At 50.6% G+C, this 25,337-nt stretch overlaps 2 protein-coding genes across 5 annotated transcripts in view; both read right to left on the bottom strand.

The window, feature by feature from the left end:
* Nucleotides 1–1,893: 1,893 nt before the first annotated feature.
* Nucleotides 1,894–11,101, bottom strand: OTX1 (orthodenticle homeobox 1). 3 transcript variants are annotated; one of them, XM_066638032.1, is made up of 4 exons: nt 11,001–11,101; nt 8,945–9,152; nt 2,540–2,700; nt 1,894–2,434 (listed from the first exon to the last, which is right to left on the bottom strand). In XM_066638032.1, exons 1-4 carry the CDS (start codon nt 11,099–11,101, stop codon nt 1,894–1,896), a joined length of 1,011 nt encoding a protein of 336 aa, XP_066494129.1. The 3 variants fall into 3 exon arrangements, with proteins under 3 accessions (XP_066494129.1, XP_066494131.1, XP_066494128.1); XM_066638034.1 differs by having other exon boundaries at nt 8,945–9,096; nt 11,005–11,101; XM_066638031.1 differs by having other exon boundaries at nt 1,894–2,700; nt 8,945–9,096; nt 11,005–11,101.
* Nucleotides 11,102–21,835: 10,734 nt separating this feature from the next.
* EHBP1 (EH domain binding protein 1) overlaps nt 21,836–25,337 on the bottom strand; it is a 347,196-nt gene continuing 343,694 nt past the window's right edge. For both annotated transcript variants that reach the window (XM_066638694.1, XM_066638607.1), the window contains 2 exons: nt 23,209–23,323; nt 21,836–22,893 (listed from right to left, as the gene is read on the bottom strand). In XM_066638694.1, the coding sequence (XP_066494791.1) occupies nt 22,803–22,893; nt 23,209–23,323 (206 nt within the window). In that variant the 3' untranslated portion in view covers nt 21,836–22,802. The remainder of the gene's footprint in view (nt 22,894–23,208; nt 23,324–25,337) is intronic.

Below are 25,337 nucleotides of genomic sequence, written 5' to 3'. Positions count from 1 at the left end.
TGTGCTTGGTATTGAAGGGATCCTGGCCTTAAGGGCAATGATGGCAACATCGCCATCTATCCTATGTTGGCTTCGAATTTTCTTGGGTCTCCTGGTGGTGGAAGGAGCCAAGTGGGTGGATTTGGAAGCCGTCGCGCAAACAACGACTAAAGTCACTTCTTGGCAGCGCTCAGCTAGAAAGCGCCCAGTCAATTGGACAGCGGCGGACTGTTTGCAGCAAGCGAGGGCCAGCACCGCCCCAGGATCCAGAGGCCCCGGCCCTCGAGCTGCAGGGAACAAGGAGCGTTTGAGGGCACATTAAAACGGGAAGGCTAGTGCCAAGCTTCTGCTGCCCGGCTGGAGTCCCTGGAGAGGGGGAGGCCGGGCCGGGTCACTTTGGTGCCTTCCCAAAGGCAGGAAGGGCCGGGGGTGGGGGTGGGAAGGAGACGCCTTCACGCCACTTTTAATGCGTGTATAACCCATCCAGGTTTTGGTTGGACGCCAATCCAATTACAGTCATTCAAAGGCAGCTCCGTGAGATCAAGTGCAGCGGACCGGCGCTCCCTCCCCCCCGTTCCTGGAAATAAACTCGATCCGTTCTGATGTGCCTGCCGCAGGAAGGACCCCCAGACGAGGGCGCCGAAGGGAGGGAGCCCCCGCGCCCCCCTGCTCGCCTCCCCTCCTAGGCCAAGGACGACACACACCAGGGCTTGCATTAGTTTGAATTTTATTAGAGGGATATGTAGATCGAGGGGAAGGATCTGCCTTACATTTCAACAGGCGACTGTGGGATTAACGGAGTAAATAATCAACTTTACAGGGATTTCTCTCTCCCTCCCCAGCAGCGAAGCGGGCCAGAAACAGTTGGGGACAAAGGTGATGGGTGGAGACAGGACTGCGCCCCAGGAAGGAGGGCTGAAGTGAGCTGGACCGTCCTGGTTCTTCCATTGGCACATTCCTACCTCTCCCCCCCCATTTCCAACCAACCTCTTCTTTGCCCTCCCCACCCTCGACGTGCATCTCTCCCCCACCGCGCACGTCTAGCCAACCTTTCCATCTCTCTCCTTCCCAGCTTACATCTTCCGCCCACTGAGCCAAGGAGTGAGAAAGAAGCGGGGGAGGGGGCGCTCCTGCCTGCCTGGTAGACCCCAGCTCAAAGTTCACCGTCAACTAAAAGTTAAAAAAATGAAATAAAAGGGTCGCTGGAACGGACCTCAACATACACTATATACACACACAATCATTCCTGCCGCTTTCTGCAATCCGATCCTACAGAGAGAACTCGGAGAGGGGGAGCAAAAGAGTCTCCAGGGAGGTCGGGAACTATACACAGAAACCTGCAGCCAGCCAGCCAGCCAGAGAGCCAAAGGCGCTCCCGTCTTTCCACGGACACGAGTGGGCCTCGCGAAGCTACGGGTAGCGAAACGCCTGGGAAGGGGAGGCGGGGCGGGGGCTCCTGGGCGTCCAAGGGCGACATCTCCGCTCGGAATGGATCTCGCCTCGAAGTCTCCTTCCGTTCAGGAGTAAAAACAGGAGTACCACGTGGAGCATAATCCCAGGCAGCGAATAAATAACACCCCACGAGTCAGGAGGAGCGTCCAGCAGAGCAGCAGGTCTGATCCAGCAGCCTTGAGCCACGTGTTGGGTTAAGGGGAAGGGGCGCGCTGGGCGGGTGAGTCGGGGAGGGCGCCGCTCTCTTTTCCTTCCCTTACAAAAAGAGCAATGTGGGCAACTGCTCTGAGTGGGAGAGGAGCAGATCTTGGGGGGGGGGGAGAGGCTCCTCGGCTGGCTGGTGACGGTGCAGGAACAGAGAGGGGGGACCGTCCTTGGGGCGCAGAAGACGACGGGGCTGGACGGGGTGGAGGAGGGTGGTCGGGGATGGAGACCAGCTCTGCTGCCCTCCCCCCGTGGCCCTCACAGGACCTGGAAGCGCCAGGAGGCCTGATCCTTGTAGTCCAGGCAGTCGGGGGAGTTGAAGTTGAGCTTCCAGGAGGAGGCTGCGGCTGTGGCGGGTTCCTTGTAGTCCAGGCAGTCGGAGGAGTTGAAGGCCAGCCCGGTGCCCCCGTAGCCCGGCTGGTGGTGGTGGTGATGGTGATGGTGGTGGTGGCTGGAGTTCTGGCCGAGCGGGTGGTGGGCGTGGGGGTGCGCGCCGGCCATGGAGGAGGGCGCCATGGGGCTGAGCTGGTGCGGGTGGGCGTGCGGGTGGGAGTGCATGGGCAGGTAGGAGCCGCAGTCCACCCCGCTGAAGTAGGACGACGAGGGCGGCGGGGGCGCCGGGTAGCCCTGCCCGTAGCCCCCGCCCTGCCCGTAGGACATGGGGTAGGAGGCGGAGGAGGCGCCGGACACCGGGCGCTGCATGCAGGACGCGCCGCTGGGCGCCAGAGGCTCCGGCACCGCGCTGGGCGAGATGGACGCGGGGCTCCAGATGGACGAGGCAGCCACCGCCGACGGCGCGCTGCTCAGGGACGCCCCCGACGGGGCGGACGCCGAGCCGGAGGGGTTGCTCAAGCTGGTCGCCCCCGTCGCGGGGCCCGAGGAGTTGGAGCTGGACGAGGACGACGAGGCGGAGCTGGAGACGGCGGGCGGCGTGAACTGGCCGCTGCTCTCGGAGCCCGAGCTCTCCCGCGCCGGCGAAGACTTCTTCTTGGCCGGCCGGCTCTTGGCGCCGCTGCCGCTCTGCTGCTGCTGCCGGCACTTGGCGCGCCGGTTCTTGAACCAGACCTGCAGGGGAGGCAGGGAGAGGCACGGCCGTCAGTTCCCCGCAAGGCTGCAGCAGGGCGCCCCCTCAAGCAAGAAAGCCCCCAGCCCAGCCGCTCCCCCCTGCGCCAGCGCCAGCCCTGCCACACTCCTCCCCCATCCCACATCCTCACCGGCTCTTGAGCCCCCTCCACTATCAATTCCAACCAGGGACCTGTGGCGCGTGGGGAGGAAGGTGAGGCAGTGCCTCCCCAGAGTCCTTAGAAAAGTCGCTGTGTGAGGCACCCAAGCACCCACAACCCAAGCACTCTCTGCAAGACTGGTATCATTTGACAGTCCTCTCTCTCTGGTCGTGGCCGTGCAGTGCTGTTGGAATCAGGGACCTGCGGTGGGTGGGGAGGCAGGGGAGGCAGAGCCGCCCCACCGAAGTCCTTCGAAAAGTGTCACCGCCGTGGGAGGCACCCCAGCACTCACAACCCACGAGTTCCACAATCTCTCCCTCCTTGCGGGTGCCTCACACGGTAGGCAGCGGAGCTTCTCGAAGGACTCCGGTGGGGCGGCTCTGCCTCCCCTGCCTCCCCACCCACCGCAGGTCCCTGATTCCAACAGCACTGCACGGCCACGACCAGAGAGAGAGGACTGTCAAATGATACCAGTCTTGCAGAGAGTGTGGAAAGGGGCGTTTAAGCAGGAACCCAGGTTAATCAGGTCTCGCCCCTGTTCGTTCAAGTCCGTGACCACCACCCCGCTAATCAAGCACAGCCCATTCTCCCCAGTCCGCACCACCACCAGCATCTGAACCTCTTACACACCCCTTCCGTCAAGCGGGATCAGGAGTGGACATTGCACGTCATGGGTGGTGCTACTCAGAGCAGAAGAACCCACCCAACCAATTACGGATGAGGAATTTCCCAAGCAGGGACTGTCATCTTGCACTTCATCCACCTGCCCTGCGCAAACCCGTATCCTAGCCAAGGCAACGCCAGACGCCACACTGCTTGGCATGCCACCCACTTCCCATTAAACACACACATCTCTCAACGCTGCTAAATAAATGCTGCCCTCCTCTCAAGCACTGGTCTGATTGAGTCCACCTCCGAGCATTGGCCAGTCTCCATCACCCACCCAACAGTCTCTCACCTAATAAAGCACATCTGACCACACACAGCTTCCCAGCTAATTCTCCATGAGACTGGTTGTGCAGACAATTATGGACACAGGGCAGCTGATCTCACACTCCTAATACCATACTGTCAAAAGTGGGAAGAGGAGTAGCTACACCCATTCCTCCAACACTGCCCTTGTATTTGCCTGTTCTTGTGTCCTAAAATTAGTGCAGCATCTAGCTTGGCATGTTCGAAGCACCTTCAGCTGCTAATGACCAGTAAAATCCATTCCTAAGAATACTCAGCAAGAACGATTCACTGGCACTGAAGACTTTCAAGAAGCCAAAGCTACAAGTATATAGGCAATACAAGGATTGCACGGCTTCCTCAGTACAGTGCCCAGTCGTGAAATAGCAGCCACCTGCTATACCTATCTTCCCATATCTACGGGATGGGGAACCAGACCTTGCTCTTCCAACTGAGCTTGATCACCCTGAAAGCTTTCTGTAGAATCACGACTCCTTCCACAACAAGCTTAACCCATTCTTGACAGGTTAACCATCAACATCCTCATACAGGAGCCACATCTTTACTTGCAGGAGACTCAGCCCAACTGTGCCAGCTGCCCCACAAATGTAGCATGATGTCTGGTCATTCACCCGTCTCCCAAGCCACTCACACACCTTTCTTAAGTAAATTGCATCCTTTAAGCCAATAAAGGTTAAATAATAATAATAAAGTAAATTGCATCCTTAGTATTATTCCTGAAATTATATGTGTGATGACTAAAGAGCAAATCAGTATTCTTTTTATGTGACGTTCTTCATCCTTCAGCCTGTAAATTCAAAACCAAAAGTGCACTGCGTCCAATACAACTTGTCCTATCATGAATTATTACACTACCTCCACTGATCACTCCCTCAGCTGCCTCTTCTGCATTTTTCAAACTATACCGAACACACATCACTAAATAAATACATCTAAGAACTCTTCGAAGCCTACTGTACACATTTCATCCCAGCTGAGTGTGAATCAGAAAAGTTTTGCCATTGAAAAGTTATCCACACCATTTGCTTCCAGTTTATAAAGGGGTAGCCATATTACTCTGTGTTGCAGCAAAAACAAAGAATACTGTGCCACCTTAAAGATTAATCCATTTATTTCAGCATATGCTTTCATGGACTTGAGTTCATATCATCAGATGCATATATACTTCCAGTAACCTCTGAAATCTGGGCTGCTTTTTCCTTAATATTCAGTTCACCCATCAACTAGAGAACATCTTCACTAGAGAACTGTTCTTTCACATCAGAGTTCTCTTCCAAAAAGAAAATTATGCTGTAATTAGCATAACATCCATCCCACATTGCCAAGGGAGTATGGCATAGTCATCACCCAGTTGCATTAAGCACTGGATAACACCCAGTTTTTCAAATAAATATTCCCAGTACAAAGTTCCAGGACACTGCCTTGTTGAATGCCACCCACACTAGATAGCCTCACCTGTTGTCTGACAGCGTGAAAAACATTGTCTTGCCTCTTACACAGTTCACTTCCAAGATATGGCTGTTCTTTGCGCCAGCCCAATCACAGTGTGCATCTCTCTCACTTAAATGATTTTGCTCATTCTATTCATTCCCTGTAGGACAAGGTAGAGCAATGTACTGTATTTACTCTGTTGCCTCCTGTATCTTTCCTTATGGTTTACTGTTTGTCAGAGTAAAACAGTTGCCTTTCAAATACGAATTGCAAAGTGTTTCCAAAAATCTGTTTGCTTTTAGACCATTAACCATTTCTAATTGAAGTATCCCTTCAAAAGCCAGGCTGCTTGAGAACTTCGAGATCAGTATAGGAGGTCTCAATCCTCTTGATGTGTCCTGGCATGACCAGGACACATTTTGAGAGGTCTGTAATTCTCTCCAAAGGTTGTTCCTCTGATTCAGGTTCCCTTGTGATCTATGGACAGGCCTCTACGGACTTCAGTCTCTAAATGCACAATGCAAATGATATAACTTTGTGCCTCCCAAACAGGAAAAAAGCAGCTAATAACCTTACCCAAAATACTTAAAAATAAATGTAAGTCTCAAAACAGAATAGAAAATGAAACTAATTCAAAGTGTCCTTCAGAGGGCAGGTTGATCAGAGCAAGTTACTTTCCAATAAGTGGCTCTCAGGGCCACTTAGAATATTATGACTATCCTACAAATACAGCTTGTAGAAAAATGCATGACAATTTTAAGTCAATCAATACATGGCAACTGCATAGACTACACGTATGTGCAGTCTATCACAACTTCCTGGTATAGGCGCTTGCTAGAATAATCACATGTAAAGCATACCATTTTCATACTTTTTCCTTCACATAAATGTTTTCCATATAGAAAAAGATATATAAAACTAGAAGTGATTTTCAAAGAAAAGAGGACACAGACTTGACAATTACTAATTAGGAAGACTCCGACTTGCATGGCTAAGGTGTGGTTGTTTTTAATGCCACACACAGGCACCCTCAAGAACTGGTTTGCTTGCTACCAGTCTTTCCCAGTCACTAGCACCTTCCCAAACCAAACCTTCAGGGGAATTGTTAGGAAGTAGTTCCTATGGCCTTTCCTTAACATCTCCATTTCTAGGGGTTCCCAGAGGGCACACCTTACAGTTGGATTCAGCAAGTGGTGGCAGATCTTAGAGGTAAGGTGGACCATAGGTTGAGTGAGCCATCCCAGAGGATTGTAAAGATTTGGTCAAAGTCTCACTAGAAAAACTTCGAAGAAAACAAGGAAGGCCCTTCTTTACAAAAGGAGTTTCAAAAAGGAACTGGCTTCCTTGGTCTCTGTGTTGCAAAGGCTCTGTAGCAGCTGTAGGAGTGGCAAAATTAGAGCTGTGCTCAACTCTTGGATGATCACCAAGACAATCAAGAAGGAGGGGCATCCTTTACTTCTCTGAAGATTTTAGAATTGTGCACTGAAATGACATTTAAAAAAGTTGTCCTCCCACTGATTCTGTTGAGCTACAGTATGTGTAACACACACACACACACACACACAATTCACACCTTCACCCCAATTGACCCATGGTCTCACAAGTTAGCAGCTGCTAAGAGGCTGCTTGCTGTGGCCTTAGTCATTTGGAATCAACAAATGAAGAAACAAGTTCTGTGCAGGGAGAACTAGTCACTGGCAGTCAACCTCTGACTTTCCTCTGTGTGGAAGACTCAAATCAACAACTGAGAGCAAGTTCTGGTGCACTGGAAAGTGGGGGGAGGGGAAATAACTAGTGGAAGACTCTCACATAATTTAATCAGTAACAGCACAATCCTCTGCATTTCTACCTAGAAGTAAGTCTCACTGTCCCAGTAAGTCCCAGGGGACTTACTCTTAGGGTGTAAGACTAAATGACTAAAAGACTATATGACTGCAGCCTAAGGTTGCAATGCTATCCACACTTACGTGGAAGTAAGACCAATTAACTATAATGTAACTTACTTCTGAGTAGACATGCATAGGCTTGGGCTCTAAGACTCCAAAACAGGGTAAAAATTGTTTATTGTTTCGCTTAGTCCTATGGCAGAGAATGGAAGCACTTCACAAGCAGCTCTGTACAACTGGGGTTCCAAGTACAAATCTTCAGGCTGCACCTCCCCCCCCTCAAGCTAGCATCATCTGCTACCAGTTTGCAGAGGAAATTCATAAGAATTTACTTCCAAGTAAGGGCCCAATCCTATCCTACTTTCCAACAGTTGCAACTGCAATACAGCCCCAAGGTAAGGGAACAAATGTTCCCATACCTTGAGGAGGCCTCTGAACTGCCTTCCCACTACAGGATGCAATGCCCCATTAGCATGGCTGCACCAGCACTGGAAAATTGGATAGGATTGGGCCCTGAAATGGCAGTCTTGACACAGTTAACTAGGTAGGAAATTCCACTGAAACTTACTTCCAATAAATCATGTTAAGTATTGTGATGCAAGCATATTTAGAATTAAGTTGCCAGTCTGCTCTGAGGATTGAGTTTAACATACGTTTATTTGTCTTTGAATCAAACTTACTTCCAAGTACTTACAGCCTTACACTCCAATCCAAGACACTTTACAGGGAAGGGGGTTTCTTGGAAGTCAAGGGGAGTAGTTTATACTCTTACACAATTGTGTAATCTTACTCAATCTGGCAAAATGAAGTACTTGTGATAAAAACAGATGCAAACACTCTGAGCATACCTAGGCTCTAAGACTTACTCCTGCGTAGGCAGGCAGTTTGGGCTTGGATCTCATCCTATTGCTCTCCATGGGAATTACCCCTGCTAATTGGGTAAGAGGCACTTTTTCAAGTGGGTGCTTCTTTTTTTAGCAGGGGGGAGAGTAACTGGCCCACCTCACCCCAGCAGTGTCTGTTCTAGTGGCTGTCTGCTGGTGTTCTTTTTGCATCTTTTTAGATTGTGAGCCCTTTTGGGACAGGGAGCCATTTAGTTATTTGATTTTTCTCTGTAAACCGCTTTGTGAACGTTCAGTTGAAAAGCGGTATATAAATACTGTTAATTAAATTAATTGGGACGAACCGATGCTCTGAATTGTGCCCAGTGAAGTGTGTTTATCATGGGGACATTAGGCTCGTGGTTGGTGAAAAGGAGAAGAGTGCTTCCTAAAAAGAGTAGACACGTTTCTACAGAAACAAGAGAACTGTCTCACAGCCACAGTCTCCAGGAGGGGGAGGGGCACAGGATCCATCCATTCCTCCTCCATACAGTCCCCAAAGCTCAGGATTGTAGCCGCGATTTTAAAGCCTGTCTCATCACACTGACACTTCCGGTGGCAGTTCAGAGGAGGAACAGTGCTACTTCGTGCACCTTTACTCAGAAGGGAGTCCCTCCGTGTTTAATTGGACTTCTTCCGAGGCTTGTTGCAGAAGGCTGTTATTGGGTCTAGTTTCGAGCCCTAAGGAATTTTTGCTCAAGAGGACTCAGGCACAAGGCTAGGAGAATATAGCACCGCCCAGTCTGAATGCAAGGCCGAGAGGACGCCCAAATCAAAGTTAAAACACCAAACACCATCCTCATGAATGTGACCTTGCTCTGTAGACACTGCACGAGCAGAGGCAGAGCGAGCAGACAATCGAGGCAGAAGCCTGCTCAACCCTTTCCCGCACTCCTCTCCCACCCCCCCACCGGACCTGGACTCTGGACTCTGGCAGGTTGATCTTCAGCGCCACCTCCTCTCTCATAAAGATGTCCGGGTAGCGGGTCTTCGCAAAAAGAGCCTCCAACACGTCCAGCTGCGAGCGGGTGAAGGTGGTGCGTTCCCTGCGCTGCTTCCGAGGGGTGGCTGCGGGCCCCGAGACGGGAGCAGGACAGAAAGACAAGGGGCATTTAGCATCAGGTCTCACCGTGGAGATTGCCCCCCTTCGCTCATTTGATCTCTGCTAGCCGCCCTGATCCCAGAGGAGAGAAGTTTCTCTCTCCCTCAACCCTCCCCGCCCCCAGCGCACCAACCCCTGAACACTTGGAGTAACAAGCCATGGGGCACCCTTGTCCTATTAACACATCGATTTCTAAATCACTGCAGCCTGGATAACCTCAACGTGGGAATCAAGAGCAAAGTTGTTGGTTTTTTTTAAAAAGGAGCAAATAGCTGCTGAGTTTTAGCACACATAAATATGAACAACACAGCAGACAATAAAAAGGAGTAAAACTGACTGCACACCACAGGGGAGAGTTCTTCGGATGGGGAGCCTTCGGATACAGCCTTACAAAGCACTGTCCGCGAAGAGCGTCGCCTCCAATCCACAAAGCCAGTTAAATCGAAGTCATAAATGCGTGATGACTTCGAGATCTCAGCTCAGTCACACAGAAATACTGGACTGGCATATTTCCAACATAATTCTTACAAAAATTGTCCACTTAGAGACAACGGGAAGTCTTAGAAGTCTATGGGACTTACTTCCAAGTAAGGTTGCAATCCTAATAATTCTTACCACTAATTCCATTCAATTAAGTGCAGCTTGCTTTTCAGTAAACAAGATAAAAGCTTAAAACTGCAATCCTGTGCCACTTTACTAGAAAATAAGTTCCATGTCATTAGTGGAACTAAATAAATTCTACTAAGTCCCAACAGATTACAGGTGAGTTTAGGATTAGGTATTAAACTCTGAAGTAACAGAATTGAGGAGTTTTCTAAAGACCAGACACTTCCACTTAGGTGCATTAGGAGCAAAGAGTTCCACAAAGGCAGTTACTATCTTAAATACCTTCAAGTTTAAATTGCGTTGTCAATCAGGATACAACGAATTTTAAAAGTTGTAGAAAATATATCTATTTAATAAATTTTTAATTCTTCTAGATAAGTCTTGGTTTTGCAAAATACCTGTCTGAAAGGGGACATATTAACTGACCAGCAAAAACAGAGACAGAATGTTTTCTATAGTAGCGCTCCAGAAAAAAAAGATCCAGATAAGGAACAGCTATGGGGAAATTTGAAGTGGCCCCGGATTTGTGTCTTGCTCCCAGCAGGTAGGCCCAACCAGTTCAATACCAAAGGTTCCCCCTTCCCTAACCCTCAGGTGTTAGCTTTCAAAGAAAATACAAACTGACCAAAATCAAGGAAGAACATCTCAAGGAATGGGGAAAGTTTATTTCTGACTTTTTGTTCTTTTCTGAATTTCTATTAGTTATATAGCTTTTAAACACAGCTACATACACGCAGAGGTTCACTTGTTTTAACCATGAAATTGTCACCACTAATACTCTTAACAAAAATAAATCAGCTTTTTTTTTAAAACTGAAAGTTTTGCAACATACATTTGGATGCTAAACATTTTACTGAAGTGGTTCCCACAAACTCTAATGGGACTTATTTTGAACTAAGTTGCTAGGCCCAAAGTTAAGTCATAATTTGAAAGATTCTTCCATGGAACTAAAGTCCATTAAAATCCATAGACTTAAGTGAGTGAACCCAGTAAAGGAGCATTAGGAGACCACTTCTGTGGAAAGAGCAAACTGCATTTGAAAAATGTTACAGTGCTACGGTCTGAAAGTGATCTACTCAATGCTGCAGTGCTAGCCTCTCAGATCCCTTTTGCTCTTGTGTGTAACATCTGGAGCAGGTGGAAGAATTGCTGTTTTGTTTAATAGCACCCATTTGACCGACTACTTCTTTGGCTGGGGTTGGAATGCTTTCACAAGCTTAGCTTGCTCGAGAGTCTGAGGGTGAAAGTGAAAGAGGAATTCTGCTCACCTGGATACCCTACTGAAGGGTGCAGAAGATCCATCGCAGGTCCTGCCAGCCCCAGCCCATTCATGCCGTAGGGGGGCTGTTTGAGGTAAGACATCATGCTAAAAGCTGGAAAGGTTTTCCAATTTATCCACACACAATTTTTAATATATATATATATATATTTGTGTGTGTGTGTGTTTTGGTTTTTTTAAAAGGTGACTCTTAAAATTTCTGTTTTGGAAAAAAAAAATTCTTCCAGCAGTGTGGTGGATGAAAATCCCTGGGGTAGGAAAGCCGCTCACAGCTCGCTACAGAGGAAAAACAAAAATTAACACATGTACAAAACACAGAAAACAAGACAAGCAGCTGCAGCTTTTCCAGGTAGAAGGCTCTGAGTTTTCTCTCCTCCCTGACCAACCCAAGTGGAAGCATTCATCAGTCAAGTTCTTAAATCCAGTGTATTTTACTCTCAGATAAAACAAATTGCAATAAAAATATTTTATACAACAATGCAGGATGGGAGAGGGAAAAAGCATGAAATACACCAGCAAATTAAACTTTTAAAAACACAGACAAAAATAAATAAATACATATATCAAGGTCTTCATGCAAACACCAAGTCTACAAGTAATAAAACTTGTACGGGCATTAGCCAAGTTCAGGTCTCCAAAATAAGAGTTTTTAAAATATTTCCAGCATGGCTTTAGGCATTTCTTCTCCTTTGAGGAGAAAGGGAGAAAAGTTTTTGAGCACGGCGGAGTACTCCCAGATGAGGCCCAACCAGAGTGAAGGTGCGAAGGGGTGGAGGGGCCTGGGTGGGGGAGGGGTAGGAGGTGTTGTTTTTTTTTAAGCTACAGCGCCATTACCATACAATCGCCGAGGGGCTTCAAGGGGGTACAATACACAGCGATGAGGGAGATAAAGCAATTATTTAAAAAGATAATTGGATTAGAAATCAAAACGGGACCCCAAAAAGAGGGAAGCATAATTAATTTAAAAGAGAGCAGAAGGGGACCCTTTAATTAGAAATGGCTAATGGTCTAAAAACAAACAGATTTCTGGAGCCGCTTTGAAATGCATCCTGCAAAGGCCTTTCTCTGACAGAAGGCGAGCCAGAAGGGAAGGCAGGGGGAAGTTTGCACATTCCCGCACTGCTTAGGATTCAGTGCTGGGGGAGAATCCTCGGGAAGCTTCCCCGGAACCAGTGGAAGGGACTTCCATTGGCACTGGGGGGCTGTTCTTGCGATCTCCCACTATGTTGTCCTCCGAGGAGTTCGAATTCTGCAACCCCTCCAGGTTTTGCTCTCGTCCCTTCACGCTATTGACTCTAGAAAGGGCATTGCGGGAGCTCGGTGGACTTGCGCTGAATTTTTGGCGTTGGGAGCAAGAGCTCCCCGGTAGAAATTCCCCTGGTCCAGGCGCAGAGGCTTTCCTTTCCCACGAAGGTTCATCGGGAGGAAAACAAACACAGGAATGGCATTAAGGAGGTCGGCAAACCTAGCAGATCAACACTCGTGGCGGATCCAGAAGTAGCAGCTGGTGGCAGAGTTAATCGGGAGTCAGCACTGGCCAGAAGCTTTAATTGGACCGCAGGCCAGGCTGCCTCCAATCTGCCTGTTTGCACCCGAAAGACGAGCGAATCCAAAACAAAAACACAAGCGGGAAGGGAAGGGAAGGAGAGCAGAGCAGGCAGTGGATTGGCACAGGAGGTCCTAAACGTATCCCAGGCTATGAGGCTTCATAGACTCCGAGGTCATGGCGAGAGTCTACGCACTCCCAGGGCCAACGAACCTGTTGAATCTCTCTCCAAGTTTGCACTGTGTTCCGAATTCTCTCCGCTGGGGAGGGATTTGGAGGCGCCGCACGAGTCCAAGGGACTGGGAAAGGCCACGGAGACTGGACTCCCAAGAGTACTTACTTACTCGCACTCGCAAGTGCAATTGCTTGGGAGTAAAAGGTCTTTTCAACGGGTAGGATTTACTTTGGAGGATCTTAGGCCGTCGAAGAGAAACTCTTCCGAACTTGTTTCCTGGATCCCCCTCTGTAGTGAAACTTTCGAGCAGGCGGAGGCTTGGAGGAAGGCAGCTCCAACTCCACGCCGGGACCTTCAGCCGATTTCTCCGGCCGCCCTCGGTGCGCTCCTCCAGCGCGCGGCTGCGTCTGCGGGGTCTCTTCCCAGGAGAGGCCTCCTGCTCCCCGCGCCTTTGCCTTCTACGCCGGCTGGAGCGAGGCCACTTGGCAGCCCGTTTGCTGGGGCGCCAGGGGCCTGAGACTGCCCCGCTAAGACAGCGCCGCGGCGCCCTGGAGAGGAAAGAGGCCTCCTCGCAGCCCGAGTGAGCGGGTGGCTTGTTCTCTCCCCAACAGGCCCGCGAAGCAGCAGCGACGGCAGCCCCTGAGCCCTGCCCTGGGTCGCGGCCCCTGCCCAGCGCCCCTCCGGCCTTGCTCCCCCCCACCGCCGCCCCCTCCTCTCCGCGGGCTGGTTCTGGAGCACCGTCCGCGTTGCCCAAACCAGGAGGGCTGGAGAAGTGATGGAGGAGAGGCGGGCGCAGGAGCCGGGCTGCTGGGCAGCGGTCAAGCCAGGCGGCGCCGGGAAGGCTGTCGGGGCGCCCCAGGAGTCCCGGGAGCCGCAGCCCGAAAAGGCAGCACGAGAGCCGCGCAACTCCGCCTGGAAGGCGCTGCCCTTCCAGCCTCCACGCAGTGCCCAGAGAGAAGCCCGGGGGCCTGAGGGGCGCGCGCCGGGCTTGACGAGGGTGGGGGCGGCCACTCGGGCTCCTCCGCACCCGAGGGGGAGAGGGGGTCTCGCACTGAGCTCCAACGGGGAGCCACGCGCAACGCGGGGAGCAGGGCAGGTGAGGCAGCGCTCGTCCCCCCCCCCCATGCACCGACCCCTGGGAAGGGGGAGGGCGAGCACCGACTGCGCCTGGCACAGGCAGGCCGCCCCAGAACAAGGACGGGGGAGGGAGAAAACTTTGGTCCCTCTTCCTTTCCACCTCTTCCTCTTCCATCCGCCGCCGCCTCCTCCTCTTCCAGCCCGACAGGCTCCCGGCGCTGCTGCTCTTGCAGTGGCAAAAGGGGGAGGGGGCCCTCCTGGAACTTTTATTGCTCAGAGACTTTGGCAAAGAGGCCACCCCAACTTCTTGCTGGAGAGCCGCGGTGGGAGGAAGCCTGGCGGGGGGGGAGGGAGAGAGGCGCGGGGGGGCTTTTCCGACTGTGGCGGGGGACAGCCAGGTGCAGGAGCGGAGAGCCAGCCTCACCTGCAGGAGGGGAAAGGGAAGGGAAGCAGACTCCTCTTTACCTTGCGCGCTGGCTGGCTGGCTGGCTGTCTCGCCCAGTTGTTTAGGTGATTGGAAATGTAGCCTGATGAAGATTGATCACCTTTCTGCCGCCCTCCCCATGTATGTGAGCGCAAGGCAAGTGCGTAACCGAGCCCGGCGCCAATCCCCAGCCTCTCCGCCGCTGAGTGACAGCCGCCCGGGCAATCGCAGCGCGCCAGGAGTGCTGCCTCCAAACGCCCCCATCCCCCACTCCACCCCAGTCCCGGTCCCGGCCCCGGCCCCAGCCACTCTTCGGGGAGCTGGCCTCGGCAGCCTGCTGGAGCGGGGCTCCTGACAGCATGGGCTCCCCGCCCCCCTTTCGGACACTTCTTTCAAGCGCACTGCTGTCCTCAGAAGGAACAAGGGTCTGGGGGCCCAACCCTGTCCACACTTACTTGGGAGTGAGCCCCGTTGACTATAGTGGGACTTACTTCGGAGTAGACACGCATCCGATTGGGTTCTGAGGCTCCCCCCAAAAGCGTCGTTCCATCCCTTCCGTCCCTCGGCGTCCCCGCGGTGCGTGCAAAGTGCCCTCGCGCCCCCCAGGGGGTTCCTTCCTTCCCCACCCCCGGGGAGCTCAGACGTGCGCCCTCGGACCAGGGCTGGCCCCCTCGCCCCCCCTCAAACTGAAGCTCCCGCCACGTGCCGGCAGAAGCTGCTCTCCTATCCACACTTTCCTGGGAGTACGACCCATTGACTATAATGGGAGTTACTTCTGAGTAGGCATGAATGGGCTCTCAGGCTGCACTCCTATCCACACTTCCCTGGGAGTAAGCCCCATTGATTATAATGGGACTTACTTCTGAGTAGACATGTATAGGCTTGGGCTCTGAGCCTCCCGTCTGCGATGGGTGGCCGACTTGCCCTGCTGGCCTTCCCCAAGCTGGCCGCGTTCTCCCTCGCCACAAACCGTGGCCTCCTCCCCCCCCCACGCGTCTAAGCACCGTCAGCTCAGCGGCGAACCTTCAGCCGAAGCTGCTCCCAGAGCCCCTTTGCTCGACACGTCCACTTGGATTTGCCCTCCAGGGCAGCCCTGCCAGACTTCCTCCCCAAGCCGGACCGGGGAGGCGAGGCGGAGTCCCGCTGGACAGGCTTCCCAGCAGTGGCTGCGCCTCGGAGTGGGCGACCTGCCGAAGGATTCCCGTGTCACAGGGGCCAGGAAGCGCCCTGACCCTCCTCTGGCCCCCAGGAGGGCTCCCTGGGAGCCTGGGCAGCACCGTGGCCAACTGGGGGCACTCGCCAAGCACCCCCGTGAACTTGCTGGCAAGGGAAGGCTTTCCAGGGAGGAGGGAGCGCCGGGAGTCCTGCAGCCAGAAAGCGAACCTCGCCACACTTGTCGGTGGATGCAGCCGCCGCCACTCCACTTTTGCGGTGGAACAAACTGGGACCAGGAGTAGCGCGGGCAACGCGCCTGTGATGTCTTCAGGTCGCCTTCCAGTAGTTAGTTCTCTGCAGCTGCAAGAGAGGCCTGCCCGGCTAGGGGTCTGCAATCCGCACACTGCTGGGGCGAGCACCCATCGCCTCTTGTCACGACTTACACGCACACTACACACTCCTTGCAACCCGGGTAGTACGCACGGTTTGGGGCTGCACAGTCCTGTGCAGGAAGAACTGGACTTCGGAGTACGTTCGGGCGGCGCCGTGAGACCCGCTCCCTCGCAAGTGCGATCACTGTGGCAAGGAGGATAGATTTAGCTCAGCGTGGCCCTCGCTGCCCCTATGAGCTCGGCAACAAGTTCCACTGAGATAAAGGGGGCTGCTTCGTCCATTGACTTGAAGTTCAGGTGTAGGGAAAAAGTACATTCGGGACACCTCGGTGGGGCTTCCTGCCAAGTAAGGCTACAACCCTGTGCACACTTGGAGTAAGCCCCACAGACTAGCCTGTGACTTACTTCTAAGTAAACACGCAAAGGCTCGGGTTGTAAGTTCGCTTAGGAGCCGGGAACGTTCATAATGGTGTTTACAAACAACACATCGTTGAACTCGGTCAAAGCTAAAACTACGAGTATCTCCCGAGCTACTACTCCGTTTTAGACCCACACACAACACATTTCCGAGGGCAGTGGCACACTCACGTAGGTATGCAACAGCCCAATCCTATCCGCAGTTTCCTGGGAGCAAGCCCCATCGACTCTAACTGGGACTTACTTCTAACTGGGACTTACTTCTGAGTAGATATGCATAGGATTGGGCAGCTACACCTCACACAGTCCGTGCCACGCTGGAGATTGCTCGTTCATGCTCATAAATATTAATAGATACCAATTCTCTGAAAAAGATTTCTTTAGGAGGAAAGTTTAAATAGGGAAAAAAAAGTAAACACGGAAGGAGAAAAGTGAAAAGGAATTATGAGCACGATCATGATGCTTATTTTACTTTATTTGTTAAATCAACTGGTTGCTCCCGGAATCCATGAAAGGGGGTCCAGTGGTCGCAGCATCAAAGCGAGGGCTTTAAAAAAAATTATTTTCCTTTGGTGAGACACTTTTCTTTGGAGTCCCAATGAAATACGGTAACAGAATATGGGGGAAGGAGCACACTGTTTCTTTAACTGCTTCTCAAAGGATCGGGGGGATCTTCTTAGGACCTTTAATAAGGCTTTGGTGCGGTTCTTTTGTTGATCTCTCAAAATCAACTCCTTCTAATTGAAGTTGGAGCTGAAAGCGAGCTAATGTTCAAAGGGAGTGACCGCCAGCCCTGGCGAAATTACATTTTTTTTTCCCTCGTCGAGGGGACATCTAATCAAAGGGGGGGGGAGAGGAGAGGGAGAAAAAGGAGGTTTCCAGGATCCTTCTCTAGCCCACAAAAGTCAGCGACACGGGCACTTCTCCGCAGAACAAAGCGCCGCGGCCATTCACAAAAAACGTGGAAGGATGGGGGAGGCCTGGAAGGGGGGGGCACTTCTCCCTGGGGCCAAACCTTTGGCCGGAGCACAGGCGGGGGAGAAGTGCCCCGGGCGCTGGAGAAGCCGGCCCTTTGAGAGACAATTGTTCATGTGGGACCCGAGGTTGGGGAGGGTCTTTCCCCCTTTGGTTCCAGCCCCCGCCCCAGAGTCTCCCCCAGCCCTCGAAAGTGGTGGATGTCTCTAAGGCAACCCGGAGACCCCCCGCAATCCGGCAGGAGCGCTTTCACGTCTCCCCCTTTTCCCTTTGCAAGAGCAGAGTGGCAGCTGGGGAGGGGGGACGGACGGGACGGGACGGGACGGGACGGGGCGCGTTGTGGTGTTGCGAGGCTGGTGTGCAGTCGGTGGTTTCCATAGGAATGCGCCGCTTTTGGCCTTCTCCACGTCCAACTCGGAGCCTGGCAGCTCCAGATGATGCGATCAAGTCTCGAGAAAAGCCCAGAGTATCAAGTGGCACCAAAGCCCCGCTCTGCCTCTCCCCCCCCCCCGTAATAAGAGTATTTGTCTAATCCCAAATTGCAGGCGAATTTCCTTAATGCTCAGCCCATAAAACCCCTGGATTAAGGGCAGGGAAGGGGGGCACCGGCAAGGCACAGCCAGGGAGACAAGCCAGCCGAGGACTCCGAGAGGGAGAGCCGAGGAAGGCGGAGAGAGCACAGGAGGGAGAGCCGCGGCCGCCCGGGAGGACGCCTTTGGGGCAGGGTCTGGGGCCCACGCTGCCCTTCCCGGCCTGGAGAGACCCAGCTGCACGGAGCCTGGCCGGGCAAAGCGCAGCCGCCCCCCTCCCGGCCTCTGGGAACCAGCTGTCGGGGCCCCTGCTCAGGTGAGACTCTCCGGGGCAGGCAGGACCTCGTCCCCCTTCTGGGGCAGCGCTGGAAGGCGAGAGGGGCAGAGACCCGGGAGCGGGTCTCCTGTGTCTGCGGGGGAGACGGGGCGATTGGCAGAGGGGTGAAGAAGACGCTGGGGAAGGGTATGGAGGCGCTCTCCTGCCCACCCCTTCCCCCCAGAGCGCAGCAGCCAGTCCCGGTTGCCCTTCCCTCGCAGCTCTGCCCGGATTCTCCAGCCTCCCCCCCCCCGGCGCCTAATTGAGCCGTGACAGAGCCGGGAAGGGGCTATTCTCCACGGAGAGGCCTCGACGGCCGCCGCTTCCGGCCGAGGTTGGGTCCCAAGGAGGAGGCTGCAGCCGCCCCCACCCGACAGGCAGGGCAGGTGCCGCCGCTGGAGGTCTTCGCAGCCCCCTCTGGGAAGAGAAGGGGAGGAAGCCGGACCCCCAAGCGCCGCCGAGCCCCTTTCTTTCCCCGGGAAGTGGCTCCCAAGCCCCGTCCCGTCCCTTTGCAACGGGACCCACCACTTCCCGCGCAGACCAGGCTGCGGGGCGGGAGCTGAGCAAAGCCGCCCGGGCTCGCCCCCTGCCCACCTGCGCGAAGGGGTCGAGCAGCAGCGCAGTCTGCTCGGGAGGGGGCCGCGCGGTACTCCCTGGTGTTGCGTCCCGGAGGGAAAGTTTCCTCTGACTTTGGGGGTTCCCTCTGCAGGGCGGGGCGCTCAGTGTGGGGAGGGAGAGATCCATACGGGGGTTTGAGGATCGCGTTGCTCAGTGTCCCCCCCCCAGTCCCCCCCCTCCTCGCAGCTCCCGGTCCTTTCTCCGCGGCTCCTTTTCTTCCAAGCCAAACGTTCCCTTCCAGCAACCACTAGGCACCGGCTCTCCCTCGCACGTGGCTGTGGTCCAGGCTGCCCCCCTCGGCCTCTCCTTCTCCTGGCCCCATGGCACTCAGCCCCCTCCTCCTGGCCGCCACCGCGCCCAGGAGGTCGGACTGTCCCCTGAACAGGCAGGCTCGTTCTGGGGATGGGGTCCAAGAGCGGAGCCAGCCAGCCAGCCCAGCTCCCTCTCCCGGGACCAGCTGAGCTCCCGAGTGGCGGTCCCCGCCGCATCGCCTTCTTGTGCCCCCATCTTCTGAAGCAGAAAGCCATCCGGCCAACCACCCGCCCATCCATCTCATGCAAGCCACTCGACAGAGCAGGCAGCTCAGCTGCTGGCAGGAAAGGACTTCCCCGGGGAAGCCAACTGTGGCAGGGACCTCGGGGTGGGTGGGGAGGCGCCCAAGCACTCCCTCCCTCCTCTTGGGCTGTGGGTGCTTGGGCACCTCACACAACGGAGGTGCTTTTGGAAGATCTCCGGTGGGGAGGCACTGCCTCACCTGCCTCCCCCCCTCCACCGCACGTCCCTGAACTGTGGAGAGACCAGCACATGAATTTATGGCACCATTTTCAAAGACCCAAAGTTCCTTTTGGGGCTTCTCCCGTCAGATCTGGAGGCGGAGGTGGCGCCCAGCCTGCCCTGGACTCTGCCTGGGTGTTACCTGAGCCAGGCAGAGAGAGAGAGAGATGGGGGGCGAAGGAAAGAGAAGGGAGCTGGGAAGCCAAACAGACTTGGGGCTGCCAATTCAGCCATTCTGATCGTGCTCTCAGGAACCCACGGAGCGAATCCGCCTCCCTTCCTTCTCCCAGACCACGCAAGGGTCTCGTCTCTCCCGGGGCCCAAGAAGCGCGCCTGTGAAAGGCACACGAGGGTGGAAACAACACGGGGGGGGGGGAGGAGAAAAGGAAAGCAGGGAAGGTGGAGGAGAAGCCGAGAGGGAGAGATCCGGGCCCGCATTTCGTCCAGGGAGATAAGAGGTTTAGCATCTGAACGCTCCCGGAAAGCGAATCCCATTAAGGACACATCCAAAGGCACCAGGCGCAGGGCCCTCCGGTTCACACGGGCGCCTGTTATCATTTTAACCGGATTATTCACGAGGTGGATTTGGTAACATATCGGGGATTCTCCTTGCGCCTTCCCTCCCAGGAGCAGCCCCGCAGCCGGAGCAGGGGGAGCTCATTCTCCCCCCCCCCCGCTCTCTGCATTGATTCGGATCATCTGGGCCAAGGGGCTTATCCAGAGAAGCAGCCTGAGCAAGATCTGCCTTTGTCCGATGGTTCTGCCTTGCTGCATTCTTGCCAGCAAACTTCTCTTCCCAGGAACGATCCTTTCCATTCTGTTTTGATTTGTTTAAGCACAGTTTATACCAATTGCCTTTTCAACCCCCACCCCACTGTTCTGGCTTTTTTTTTTTTTGAAAGGTTGTTTAGTATATTGCGATCCAACTTGGTAGAAAGGAGACAAATATTATAAATAAAATAACGTTTTTAATTAAGTTCAGAATCTGTGGAACAAACAAATAACCTTCGAGACTTGTTGAACAGCACAGTCTCTAGCAATGAGTGGCAGTAGAGAGGCTGCAGGTGTAATCTGATCAGAAGAAATTCCACTCTTGGTGGTTTCATTAAACCAAATAATTGCTGGGACACCTACACATATACTGTACTCCTCACACCTCTACTGTGGGCAGCCCAACTTCTTGGTAAAAGACTGTCCCCCAAGAAGATTGCCGTCTTCTGCACGCTTCCTGGTGAAAAAGCTCCTCTGAATCAAGTGAAATTTGCTGCAGACAATTGCATCGTTAGTACATTAATGCTTTGGTTAAAATAAATATTGGTGCCTGCCCAAATTATTCACTAAATACTAGCAGCAGCTACCTGAAATCCATGAAATTGTGTATGAAGCTTTTGAAAATATTCGGCCAACCCATATTTGAACTGGGGAACTTTAAAAAGAGCTTTTGCAATTTTTCAGAACCATTCTGATATTCCGAAGGCCAATATATTTGTATACAAATCCATCAGAAAAATACAAACAACACAGCTGCAGATATATGAGCAAAATGGAGTGCTGCACCTTTGAACAACAAGGCCCCTTCTCTTTTGATACCCAGCTTTTAAAACATTATTAGGAATCACTGATGATGAAAGCAGGCAAGAATGCACAGCTACATAGTCTGACCCATTGCATCTTTTTGAAGGTATACTGTACTGTTTTTCTTTGGGAGGGGTATATTGACAAAAGTCAGTCTGGTCCTTGGTCATTCCTACACATTTAGTCCCAGTACAGATTATTCTTGGATACACACCAGTGACATGGGACGTTCTTGTTGGAAAACATCTTAAGCAACTTTAGTAGCAAAATGTTTGGTGTTGCCCTAACAGAAAACTCCACCACACATTGAACAGTGGACATTTGACTTGATCAGGCACCTAAAGAAGTAACTTATTGCTAACACGAACACCTTGAGCAGCTTTAAGAGCGATGAGATCTTCCTGTGTTTGGTTTCTGACTTAGATGTTCTCCAAAGATTCTAGAGACATTAACTAGAAGTTGCATGAAACTTGCCCCAGTTTGTTAGGGTTATCAATGTTAAGCACTGGAGGACTGGAAGTATGTCTGTAGGTCATAGGGTGGGTGGGAGAAGAGCAAGGGATTTTGGCTTTGTATCTACTTGAAATGTTTGTATTTGTGTTATGTTGAAAATTAAATAGTTAAGAAAAAAGAACACAGAAACTAAACCAAAGTCACCCCTTCTTTCCAAGTATACTGCCACTTCTCACTCAAAATTCCGTGGAAAGGTGAATGTAAAAAATGTAAAACTCAATTTGTTTACTTTTGCTTCACTATTTTGTTTGACAAAATAATGATCCCTATAAAATCATATCTATCACCCAAGCACTGCTGAGAAACAACAGTAACAGTGTTAAAACTGATCAGTATAGTTATGGTAAGAAAGACCCAGCTTTATTGAAAATTTATACATGACTCAGTATTGTAATAAATAAACTTAACAGTTTCCACAAAACAAGCAGGATACTAGAGAAGGATATATTAACTTGCAAGGGGATTCTGCAAACAATAGCAAGACAGACTCCTGATGGGTACAGAATAAATATTAACAGCATTGTGGAGCCAGAACGCAGAGGTTCAACAAGATGGAGAGAAGGGAACTAAGCTAAGACGTAAATAAATAATTATTTCATTTTTTTTAAAAATGGGGTAGCCTCTAAAGAAAAAATGGTTTTGTAAACTGATCTCAGTTATCCTCATCATTACAATCACTTCTTAAGATTATAAGGCTCTTGCAAGCTGTAGGTTAAAAAGAATTGCTCTATGAGCATATCAGGAAGCCTTAATTTTATAATTATACTTACAATAAAAATGTAAAACTGTGGTTGAAATAAACATTGGTAAATATAGCACATTTTAAATAAATGGTCTGAGTATGATCTAACTATAAAATTGTAGGTAGCATATTAAATATTACATGTGGCAGGACTAAATGAAATAATTCAGAATGATTTTTGTCTTCTCTCTTCCCTTGCAATGCTATTACATAAAATGTGTTAAATTATACCAGGTTCTCCCCACCCACCCCATCTGAAACATCCTTCTTGTTCCCCAAACATTTGGGTGCAATCTTATTTAATATAATTTAAAAATTATGTCTAAGCCCAGAAATCATGGTAAAATGCTTGTTTTGACATAATATTGCTTGAATAGAAGGGAAAAAATATCAGATGACAATTCAAGGTATAGCTTGGCCTAGCCAAATGAAGGTTTTAACATTTTCTAAAGCATATTATTTGTGGTGTTGTTTTTCTCAGTCTTGGTGTCAGTATTTCAAAACATAAGAAGGGTTAGGCTATAAAAGTGATGCAATATCTTGCCCCATGAAGACTGGTCATTGAAGGACACATTTCTCTTCTTTCTTGGCCATCTTTCCTTTGTTTTGCTCGAGCGTCCTTTCCAAATGCTCATCTTCTTCTTCAGCCCTAGAAAACCAAGCACAACTGTCACCAGTTCTGTTGCTAAAGGTTCCACTTGGTACTGCAATGCAATATTTTCTACACAAACCCCTCAGGAATTCACCATTTCAGGGCATGCCAATTGAATGGGCAAGCAGATGTTGGTGGAACAGTTGGTGGAACTAGGAAACCACAGCTCTCCACAAAAGCAATTGCTTCAGTACTGGATTACTGTACTGAACTTTGCTTAAAGTTTTCCTGCTAGAACGAATTGGATGAAAAAGGAAACAGTGCAAGGAAAATTGGAGCTCTTAGCTAAGACATCAAGGATATCAAACTTACTGTTTTTCCTGGGCATCTAAGTCTCTGACCAGCGCATCACGTTTGTTAACAAGAATAACAAGCTCATCCAGCAGAAGCTGTTCTCGCCTTTTTTGGGCTTCAGTCTTTTGCCAGTCTGAAAAGAAAAGCAGTCCAGAAATGTATGCCTTGAAAGCTTAACGTATGTATGATCTAAACAAATCAGTGTCAGATCTTTGGCCTTCATAACAGAAGTCTCTTCCTTTGTAAGGAACCACAAGGGTTGAAAAACTTTGCTCATTTCACATTTCTGTGGAGCTGTGCAACTTTGAAGGACCGAGAGTCCTCCTGGAGTTTTTCAGGTTACTGCTTGATAAATTTGCTACAAGGTGTTATATTTATTTATTAGTAGAATTTATATCCTGCCTTTCCATTCCAGAAAGGAGCACTCAAGGTGGCTATATACTTCCCCATATGAAATGAAAACATGCATAATTGTCACAAACTACCCAATTCCAAAGCATTGCATGAACATAGTACTAAATGGAATCTGATATCATTTTATCATGTGCTGTTTTGAAGTGAAGAACACTTAATTACTTCATATTATTAATCCATGCCTAGGCAACTGCTCCCCCACTCCATCTCCTAACTGTGTGCATAGGGTTTTGTTTCTAAAACTGGAAAAGTGACAGAGCAAACTCCCTAAAGCAAATTAAAAAACAAACAACTTTCCTTAATCAGACTGTAACCTCCCCTCTCTTCCAAATAGTCTATCCTTTCCCAATTTCTTCCTTACTACATCTTAGTAGTCTCACACTGGGCACCAGATGTTTCAGAATAACTTTAAAACTGGGTATCAAATAATTAGCATTTTTCTTTGAGGTAAAAATACATCTGCAAGACAATATTACACACTTCTTTCTCCAGAATCATGCATACTGCTTGGTAGCTTGTATAATAGCTGAATCCTAGGCCTTTACCTAGGGAACTATTCCAAATTTGTTTGTGGGGGTGGGGGGTGGGGGGTGAAGAGGGACACAAATCTGTACATATTTTTTTCACAGCTCTGATTTTGCTTTCATTTCTTATTCTGAGATGTCACAGAAGAACAGAATCTGTCTCACATCTATTCCTTTTGGTAGTGCACTGTCTGTCACTTCTTATAAGCCAAACAGTATCAGTGTTTCATTAAAAAGGGCAGATTTAACACTGGAGTACTCCTGAAGCGCCAAACCAACTGCTCTCCAGGCCAGACTGCAAGGGCCTGTAGTTGTCAATCAACCACCAGTCTGCTCCGCCTCCCTCATTAGGAAGGTAAACAATGAAAAGAAGGAGAAGTAGATGATGAGGGAGATAGCAGAACAAATGAGAAGCAGGAGGGAAACGGGGCACCAGCTTTAAAAGAATACTCCATAGCTTCAGACTCATGTGGTGTCCTCTCTTCTATCCACTTTCCAAAAAACAGAGGAAAGAGAATGCCACCCTTTTGGATTTCTCTCTTCTCTCTCCATTGCCCTAGGCAATCATGTTAAAACTCACATGGCTGGTGCTTATTCAGATAAACCTAACAATGCACACCAATGGTTACCATGTGAATCTTCACAAACCACACAAGAATGTGCTGGTTCAAATCCCCCTGACCCCCCTCCAAAGCAAAATTTATTCAAGGCAGCAAACTGTTCAGAAGCTTTATGAAAGCAAGTGGTGCTAGAGTGAATTCAGTCTTGTATTTACAAATTAAAAATTAGATGCAGACTCATCCAATAAAGGTTAGAACAGCAGTAAAAAAACAGGAATGTGTAAGCCATTCTTCAAACTGCCTTCCCAATATGTATAGTTAATATACATATACATTAATATGCATATGGAGAAAACATACACATTTATACAAGGAAGCAAAAAATAATGAATATATCTGTAAACACTACATCTTAAGGCACTGCATTTAAAGGCCCTAATAAAGTGCTTTGCATAAAATTTTGTTACTACTGTACTACTTACTGATTCTCTAGTATTGAACATTTAGTTAGCACTAGAAGTCTGGAAGGAACAAGCCCCCACCCCACGTACATAATTTCTTCACCATAATTATTGAGTTCTTACATTTTCAGTGTTTTATTGTACTAAGCTGCAAAACAAAGCTGAACAGCAGACATTTCTGGCTTAAA

The sequence above is a fragment of the Tiliqua scincoides genome, chromosome 1 (assembly GCF_035046505.1).
Source record: "Tiliqua scincoides isolate rTilSci1 chromosome 1, rTilSci1.hap2, whole genome shotgun sequence".
NCBI classification, from domain to species: Eukaryota; Metazoa; Chordata; class Lepidosauria; order Squamata; family Scincidae; genus Tiliqua; species Tiliqua scincoides.
Note: the sequence above shows the minus strand (reverse complement) of the source record. Positions and strands in the feature narration are given on the sequence as shown.